The sequence below is a fragment of the Lampetra planeri genome, chromosome 2, assembly GCF_965212315.1.
Source record: "Lampetra planeri chromosome 2, kcLamPlan1.2.h2, whole genome shotgun sequence".
In the NCBI taxonomy this organism is placed as follows: Eukaryota; Metazoa; Chordata; class Hyperoartia; order Petromyzontiformes; family Petromyzontidae; genus Lampetra; species Lampetra planeri.
In genome coordinates, this window is record NC_136108.1 from 32,654,980 (window position 1) to 32,664,597 (window position 9,618).

The 9,618-nt window shown below is 50.9% G+C and overlaps 1 protein-coding gene across 1 annotated transcript; it reads left to right on the plus strand.

The window, feature by feature from the left end:
- Nucleotides 1–5,012: 5,012 nt before the first annotated feature.
- On the plus strand, nt 5,013–9,392 carry LOC144724357 (fatty acid-binding protein, heart-like). The gene is made up of 4 exons (XM_078603424.1): nt 5,013–5,099; nt 6,137–6,312; nt 7,845–7,958; nt 9,342–9,392. Exons 1-4 carry the CDS (start codon nt 5,027–5,029, stop codon nt 9,390–9,392), a joined length of 414 nt encoding a protein of 137 aa, XP_078459550.1. The 5' UTR covers nt 5,013–5,026.
- Nucleotides 9,393–9,618: the final 226 nt, after the last annotated feature.

Below are 9,618 nucleotides of genomic sequence, written 5' to 3' on the forward strand. Positions count from 1 at the left end.
CTATCACCTCGACCCTTAACCCCAACCTCAACCCTTACCACAACCCCTGCCTCTACCCCAAACCTACTTTAACCCCTGCTGTAATGTAACCCCCAACTCGGCTCATTGTCACATTCTTATTTACAGTGAGCCTCGGTCTAAATGGGAACGTGCATTTAGATTATTTGGATAATTTTGCTGCTATAAATGTCCACGTGATGAGGCCCCTTTGTTGAGTTATCATTTGTGGCCAGGTCGCTTCTGAAAAAAATTAACCCGTAAAAACAAAGTTTTTCACTATAAATCCTTTATATGCGTGGCGGCTAGAGTCCTCTCGTCCTCTGGCTTGAGATGGCTGCCACCTATGGGTCAGATGATTGCCCGCCACCATTAAGCAATTGGTAATTAAATATTAAAAAATATTTCCTAAAAAGTGTAAAGTTATGGGAAAAAAAATTCACGAAAATGCATTGTCACGCACAACGAGTCTGTGTGCAAAATGTCAGCTCGATTGGATCACGGGAAGTGGGTTAAAAAAACGACCGAAAGATTTGCACGGTCGTAAGCAAGCAAGCAAGCGAACTTAATATAAAGGATTTTAAAAGGTGTCTCATTGGACTTTACCTGGTAAGATAATAAAACATTTAGTGTATATATATTTTTAAGTTATTATATTTGTTTACCTTTCCTATGCTTTGCACTACTGCCATGTTTTTGTATTGTTTGTTGTTGTAACGTTCTGACCCGCCCCTACTGGACATCAGTGAGAAAAATAACTTTATAGCTCATCGGATTCCTCCAGAAGAAATACATATTCCGTTTCTGAGTTGAACACAGTGCTACGACCACCCGGTGTCTTAGCACAAACTCGGGGGTTGTTCGAACAACAACCGACAAAACCGGTAACCGTTTTCCGAAATCGATTACCGGGGTTTCCAAAAGCAGCCGGTTCAGAGGCACACCATTTACTCGGTTGATAAGCTAAAGGCGCAAGCCCTGCAACTTGCTTGTTCACGTCACTGCTGGTGGAGGGGACCTCCACGAGGAGATATTTGGCCACATCTTTACACGCCGGTCAGACGTGTTGGAAGAGTCATAAATAAACGTTTTTTAAATCCTTTATATTAAGTTCACTTGCTTGCGTGCTTGCTTGCTTGCTTACGACCGTGCAAATCTTTCGGTCGTTTTTTAACCCACTTCCCGTGATCCAATCGAGCTGATATTTTGCACACAGACTCGCTGTGCGTGACAATTTATTTTTGTGAAAAAACATTTCCAAAATTTTACACTGTTTAGGGAAAATGTTTTAAATATTTAATTACCAATTGCTTAATGGTGGCAGGCAATCATCTGACCCATAGGTGGCAGCCATCTCAAGCCAGAGGACGAAAGGACTCTAGCCGCCACGCATATAAAGGATTTATAGTGAAAAACTTTGTTTTTACGGGTTACATTTTTTTGGGTTAGATCGCGAAAGTATGAACGTGTCGTAACGTTTATACTTACGCGATATAACCCAGAAAACCTTTATTATGAATAATATCGGTCGCGAAAGCCTACGTGTGTGTGTTGAAAGAGGTTGAAGTACCCACACTTTACCCCACCAGGCGCAACTTCCCGACTGACTTGACCTGTGGTTGTGCCCATTTAAACTCCTGGGTTTTTAGAGGCACACTGTGTGGGGAAGAGATTGAACGGATTCCGAAACATCTGGAGTGCATGTCCAGTGTGCAAAGCTATTACACAACTGTGGGAGCTACCACTGTTTCTCAGTTAGACGTGTATATTGTTGGAAAATCGGTAACCGGTTTTCACAAGATTTTTTTTTCATTTGGTTAACGGTATTGCAAAAGAACCCGGTTTTAACAACCCAAGTGCAAACAATTCCTGCCGCCCCGAACACAGATGCCGATTGACGGACTATCCGGGATGACGGTTGAGAGAGTGTATGGTGTTGCTTGTTGGTGGTTGATGGAGGATGATTATGAAAATAACGGAAGAGGTGAGGGTGTGGATGCTGGATGATGGTTCAGACATCATGGCGGTTGATGATTGAGAGAGGTCCGATGTTTTATTACCGCGTTGTTCAGAAGTTAAATGCCCAATGTCGAAGTTTTCGAGTCACGACGAGCAGACTTCAGCACAGAGTTCGTGTAGATGTTCTAATCCTCCATTAAAGGAGCGCAGACTACTTTACTGTGGGATACTATATAGCCCATAGTCTGGGTAGGTTGGCTGTTGCAATGCCCGATCCACAAATACGGAGGAGACATCACAGCTATAAACTCCGCCATTCCTGACGCTGTTGCCTGGCTTGACCACCCGATTGTGAAATTGTAGTCGTTTGCTCTGCATCTATATCAGCAGCCATACGAAATAATAATCAGAATAATAAGAAGACTGCTGCTGAACAATGATGACGGCGGGAATTTTTGAGGTGTTCCACACTGCCATTGTTCTCGGAGCTCCCCAGCAAACAGAGAAAGTTGGGTCAATATTGAGACAACGTTGATACAACCACTTGCCAACGTTGGCCGGAAGTTGGCACGTGTACTAGGTCGGTGAGTCGGGCACGAGCATCCAAATCCTTGGCACGGATTCCCTCCCATGTCCTCATCACGCTGGCTCCGAGACGAAGTGTCTCATCCAGGATGCAGGATGGGGCTCGTCTAATCGTTTAATGGCCCACGCAGTCAGAACCGGTAGCTGGGGTTTGAGTTGAGGTTGTTCTCACCATCACCACCACAAGTCTATAATTACTGGGCCAGGAGGGTGTAATGTGGGGGAGCGCTACGGACCCGGAAACCCGAGTTCGATTCCTGCTCACAGCCAACACCAGTGACCGTTGTCTGAACCGGTCCTGAGGCCTCCCCTAGGTCGACTCAGACTCAAAATTAGTACCTAGTGCGGTGTGTAAACATCACCACTGGGGAGACAAAGGCAGTCGGGCGTGGTGCTGGCCACCCACCCCCCCTCGTGTGCCGTATCGGCCTTCATAGGTGCTACTCACTAACAGCACTTGCCCCCTTCGTCTGTTAAGGTTACACGGGGTCTTTGTCTTTGTAGTATCGGGGTTACCGATACGAACCCGGCGACCCGAGTTCGATTCCCGCTCACGGCAAACACCAGTGACGATTATCTGAACCGGTTATGGGCCTCCCCTAGGTCGACTCAGCCTCAAACGAGTAGGTGGTGCGGTGTGTAAAACATCGCCACTGGGGAGACAAAGGCGGCCGAGGGTGGTACTACAGGCCACCCACCACCGCGTGTGCCTTTGCCAACGTTAATAGGTGTTACTAACAGCACAAGGGTATCTTAAAGGCTACTGTGAGGGATCGTCACTTTGTAATGTGTTCACCAATTCGTCTTCTCAGACAAACGTCTCAATGTTGCGTGGGGTCGGCTGCTTGGATTTCCTTTCTCCTTGTGCAGTCATCCCTCGTTCTACAGAAACGAAATGTACGGAATGTCGCAAAAACGTGACTTACAGACGAGGTAACGAATCCGACATACGTTCCATGAAATTCGCAGTTACAGAATGTTGAATCTCTTAGTTATATTGCTTTTTGTTGGGGGTGGGTGGAGGGGTGTGGAAATCAATGAAACAATGCACGATCATTCTGTCGTTTGTCCGAGCGTGCGTAACAATGCTTCGCCGCATTCTCTCGAGCGTGACGTTTACGTGCGCAATCTGTGCGTGTATGATACCCAAAGAATGTATAGTGGGAGCACGTCTGCCGAGGAGACGGAGCGACGAAACCGGCTCGTGTGTAGGAGCTCGGCGGATTTTTTGTTTTACATCACAGGATCCGGAGAGATGGCGACGCCTTCTGGGGTTGGAGCCTTTCATCCAGCAGTGGATTGATCATGGCTGGCGATGATATTTCTTTCATCCGACATCTCCTGCAAACGCCCTCTCTCTCTTCCCCTGGTCCCCCCCCCCCCCCCACGTCTGTTGCTACCGATGCCAAAATCTGTGCGTGTGCAGCACATGCGGCAGACCCCCCCCCACCCCCCACCGTTACATAACGAGTACGGCTGTGCCCCCCCCCCCCCCAACTCATCCGAAATGGAACGCAGTCGCGAGGGAGGTCGGCAGCTCCGCGTGGTGGTGATCGACACTGAAGAAACTGGGGGGCCGCATTGACCCAGTGGGGGGCTTTAAGGCGCCACAGTCCCCGGGGCCTCTGATTTTCAGTGGAACGTCAAACAAATGTGCACCCAGAAACTGCTTTATAATGTTTGCAATTTCAACACTGGAGCACTCCGACAGAGCCCATGGTGCCGATTGGTAATTCAGAGCCCTCGCGTGAGTTCACCTCGATTTAGATTTGCAGCTTCGGATATGGAATTAAAAACAAAAATCTGCAATTCAAACAAGCGGGATGAGTAACAATGGATGCGTTTGGCATCATGGGGCATTGGTGGTGGCAAATCAGTCGAGAGGACGGCATTAAATAGAGAGGTCTGTGAAAAAAGCTTTATATCCCATCGGATTCATATTCCGATTATCATTCTGGGTCCTCCCAAAACTTTAACAACTCTTGGCCGCCCATTAAAATTTAATCCGGCCTTGGAAGATACAAAATCACACCCGTTCCTTCATCCACGCCCCTTCACCGCAGAACAATGAGGTCACACACCGCTCTATAAGAGACGACGTGGCACCACCAACGGCCGCAGCCTCCACACCTGTGATTCCTCCATACCTGTGTGAGTCTTCCCCTCACCTGTGTGAGTCTCCCCCTCACCTGTGTGAGTCTTCCCCCGCCCCCGTGTGAAACTCTAACCCACTGGGATTTTTGCACACAGCGTGTTTTTTCTGCAATATTTTGCTGTCTTTTCTTGGATTTTCTGTTTGCACTCAGTCACATATTCACTTTAAAATGTTTTTTTTTGCTCATGTTTTTGTTTTTTGTTTGTTGCGGTTGCACCCGATTCAAGAGCCGAATGGCTCACAGGGCTATACCTAATAAATGAACTTGAACTTTAACCCCTGCTGCCTGTCCCCCCCCCCGCCCGCCAGATTCCTCACGACCTTGTGAAGATGGTGGAGGCGTTGTGCGGCACGTGGAAGCTGGTGGACAGCAAAAACTTCGACGAGTACCTGAAGGAGCTGGGTACGTGTGAGCACACTGCGCTATTTTCGTCACCGACACAAAACGTTGACTGGAGTGGAGTGAAAAGCAACGTCGATTTACGCATCGTTTATCGCAACATGCACGAACACATCCTCTGAATTAAAATGTAATTCAACTCCCCGAAAATGTTCTGGGTGGCTGGTAGACTAGAGTAGGTTGATAGGAGACTCGCAGCTGTAGCCATAGCGAGGGGCATACTGGACGTGGTGCGCCAGGTTTGGACACATTTTCCGGCAGACCCGGTTGAAATTAAGCACTGGTTGTTTGTTCTCGTTAACAGCGAGAGAGGCATGACGATGTGGCCACACGGCCTCTCTCAAGTACGTTACAAGCACAGCTACAAGGCAGGCAGACGACAGCCAGACATCGAGATAGCGAGCCGGGTAGCCAGAAAGACTGCCAGACACTCATTCAGTCAGCCAGCCGGCCGAGCAGATTGAAACCTGGCGAGACCGTCAGACAATAATCCGGTCAACCAGCCAGTCAGCCAGCTAGTTCACCGAACAGACAGCTGGCCATACGGGCAGTGAAACTCGCTATCCACCCATGCATACGAGCCGTCCATCCAACCGTCCAGCAAGTCATCCATCAATCAATCGATCCAGCATCTCCATTCTTTCAAGGCTTTGTTGTTTTTTCCCCCCCAGGATTTTTCTGTTGCGCGTAGTCACTTTAAGATGTTTCTTGTTCACGTTTTTGTTTTTGTTGCGATTGCACCCGAGTCGAGAGCCGCATGGCTCGCAGGGTTATACTTAATAAATGAAATAAATGAAACTGGAAAAAAAATCCGAGCAGGCACCCCAACCAGCTCGACAGCCAGGCAGCCAGCCAGTCAGTCATTCAGTGAGACAACAAAGATCCCCTGCATAGCCTGTAACTGTTGGGGCAAGCGCTGTTAGCGAGCACCCTCTGAAGGCCGGCACGGCACGCGAGGGGCGCTCCATTGTCGTGCCGTGCCGTGCCAGCATCCGCGGATCGGGGACTCCCCCTAACCCGCGTGTGTGCTGCCGTGCAAGGCGTGGGCATGGCCACACGCAAGGCGGGCAGCTTGACCAAGCCCACGGTGACCATCGCCACGTGCGGGGACGGCACCGTCACCGTGAAGACGGCCAGCACCTTCAAGAACACCGAGCTCACCTTCAGGCTGGGCGAGGAGTTCGAGGAGACGACGGCGGATGACAGGAAAGTGAAGGTGAGCCAGAGGTCGCAACCGGGTACCCGATACCCGTACCCAACCCGATACCCGGCCGGGTACGGGTAGCCGTTTGCGACCCTAATGCGGCCGGGTACGGGTAGGCCGTGAGTCACTGGTGAGTCACCGTTCGTCACTCATTTCGGGTAGGGTACGGGTAGGGAACGGGAACCCGTACCCGGCCGGGTACGGGTTCCCATTTGCGACCCTGGTGCGGCCGGGTACGGGTAAGGAATCAAAACCCGTTTGCGACCTCTGAGGTGAGCTCGGAGCCACGGTGTGTGTGTGGTGAGGGTTGTGCGTGTGATGGTGAGGGCTGTGTGTGTGTGTGGTGAGGGCTGTGTGTGTGTGATGGTGAGGGCTGTGTGTGTGTGATGGTGAGGGCTGTGTGTGTGTGTGGTGAGGGCTGTGTGTGTGTGGTGGTGAGGGCTGTGTGCGTGTGTGTGATGGTGAGCGGTAGGGTAGCGGTTAGCGCGTTGCGCTACGAACCCGGCGACCCGAGTTCGATTCCCGCTCACGGCCAACACCAGTGACGATTATCTGAACCGGTGCAGGGTCTCCCCTAGGTCGACTCAACCTCAAATGAGTACCTGGTACGGTGTGGAAAAACATCGCTACTGGGGAGACAAAGGCGGTCGGCGTGGTGCTGGCCACCCACCCTCTCGTGTACCGTCCCGGCCTTCATATGCGCTCGCTAACAGCACTTGCCCCAACAGTCTGTGAAGGTTATACAGGAGATATTTGTCTTTGTGTGTACGGTGAGGGCTATGTGTGTGATGTAGATGCTGTATGTTATTGGTGCGTGGTGTGTGCATCCGTGGTGTGTATCGTGCCGATTGCTCTCTGGTATGTATGCTTTGTGGTGTGAGTGCTGCAACGGTGTGTGTGCTACACGGTGTGTGAACGCTGGATGATGTGTGTGTGTTGCATGGTGTGTGTACGTGTGATGCATGGTGTGTGTGTGATGCATGGTGTGTGTGTGTTGCATGGTGTGTGTGCGTGTGAACGCTGCATGATGTGTGATGCATTGTGTGTGTGATGCATGATGTGTGTGTGTTGCATGGTGTGTGTGCGTGTGAACGCTGCATGATGTGTGTGTGCTGCATTGTGTGTGCGTGTGAACGCTGCATAATGTGTGATGCATGGTGTGTGCGCGTGTGAACGCTGCATAATGTGTGATGCACGGTGTGTGTGTGATGCATGGTGTGTGTGCGTGTGAACGCTGCATGATGTGTGATGCATTGTGTGTGTGATGCATGATGTGTGTTGCATGGTGTGTGTGCGTGTGAACGCTGCATGATGTGTGATGCATTGTGTGTGTGATGCATGATGTGTGTGTGTTGCATGGTGTGTGTGCGTGTGAACGCTGCATGATGTGTGTGTGCTGCATTGTGTGTGCGTGTGAACGCTGCATAATGTGTGATGCATGGTGTGTGCGCGTGTGAACGCTGCATAATGTGTGATGCGCGGTGTGTGTGTGATGCATGGTGTGTGTGTGATGCATGGTGTGTGCTGTGCCATGGTGCCCACAGAGCACCGTGACGCAGGAAGGAGGGCGGTTTGTCCACGTGCAGCGCTGGGACGGCCGGGAGACACAACTCATCCGGGAGCTGCAGGGCGATCAGTTGATCATGGTAACGAGTCAAGTCGTCGTCGTCGTCGTCATCATCATCATCCAAAAACCGTCAATTATCTCGACCGAGAATCAACCCCCCCGGTGTTTGATTCATAAGTGATTTTTGGGTCGGATCGCGTGAGTGCTAATGTGGTGTCGTTAAGCCCTTCTCCACCCGACGCAGGCAGTAACATAAATCTGTGGCGTGAACAAACGCGGTCACTGTTGACTGCTTTGGTAAACCGGTCCGCTAAAGGGCGATCCACAACATTCAACCGTTCACAGCATGGGACCTAACTGTTAAATAATAATAATAATGTTAACTTGCAACGCACAGTAGTCGCTCGCTCCTCCAAGAGTGAGAATGGAGGCGCGAGGAGGAACCACAGACGCGGTGAGCCCGCGCAAACACATTCCAAAGCTCTGCGGTCCCCTATGTATTTGGGTGGTATTGGGCAATGAATGCGAGTTTACATGTGGGAGGAAACCGGAGCACCCGGAGGAAGCCCACGCGTGCGAGGGGGAAACACTCAATCCCACGAAGATGGAGGCCACATTATTGTTGTACCGCATTCTCCTGGTGGGGGGGGGGGGATCATGGTATGGGACCTCCTTGATGGGAAGTTGGTTTCACAACATTTGTGCAGTGACCCACCAACCCTCGCCACCTCCACTGTGCTGGATGTGTGGATTACTTATCAGCATGCCGGTGTGCCGAAGCAACAGTTGGCGTGCTTTATGCTCACGTGACAACTTTATTTGGCTACGATGGATGGAGGAGGGTGCCCGACACGACGTTGGCATTGTAGTCGCGTGACAAAAATCAACTGTGAATAATAACAGGAGGTCGTTGGTTCGATCCCGACCCTGACGCCTGCTGCTGTATATTTCGAGCTTGCGTGTCTCTCTCCACCCGTCGTCGCGTGGATTTTTCTCTTGAGTTTTCCCCTCCACATTTGGAAGCACGCGTTTCGACTATTTGGCCGTGAGAAATTGCCACGTGATAAGCCACCCCCCTAGAGCTGTCATTTGTGGCCAGGTCGCTTCTCAAAAAGAAAAATCTACGTAGCTCAGTGGGCCTCACCTGGTAAAATAAAGAATACAGGATGTCCCGTGAGTCTGGATTCATGGGAAAGATCCAACTCTGTGTTATTGGCTGGATGCAGTCTGTTAAATTCAACAGCGACCTCCCTCTGACTCCGATTTCCTACGAGTAGAATGATCTGGACTCGTTCTTCCTAACTACTCAAGAGACATCTTGGGCCTGCAGAAACACAACAACATGAATTAGTTCTTTCCCTCGATGATTCCAGACTCATGGGCCACGCTGTAGTTTAGTTTTAGTTTGTTTTCTGGAAACAGGAGTCGAGCACCCCGTTGTTTTACTGCCCCCCCTCCCCCCACCTCTCTCCAGACGTGCCGGGCAGGAGACGTCGTGAGCACGCGGACGTACCAGAGGGCGTGACGGGCCCCCCCCGCCAGTACCAGGGCCGCTACCATCCTCACGGCCACGTCCCCGTCAAGACCACCGTCACTGGGCCACATGCGCTACATACCTCTCGACCTCTTGACACCCCAACCCACAGTCGCCGCAGGGGGGGGGTTGACGTCTCAGAAGTTGGGAACCTCCGGGGTTTTTGTCTTCTCATTCCCCCTGTGAAATGCCGACCGCGATCGCCATTAAAAACCCT

Bases quoted from the DNA above. Each gene is read 5' to 3' on its own strand.
- LOC144724357 (XM_078603424.1), top strand. From the start codon at position 5,027: ATGGTGGAGGCGTTGTGCGGCACGTGGAAGCTGGTGGACAGCAAAAAC. The intron at 5,100-6,136 runs GTACGTGTGAGC...CTGCCGTGCAAG, and splicing joins CGAGTACCTGAAGGAGCTGG to GCGTGGGCATGGCCACACGC. The intron at 6,313-7,844 runs GTGAGCCAGAGG...TGGTGCCCACAG, and splicing joins CGGATGACAGGAAAGTGAAG to AGCACCGTGACGCAGGAAGG.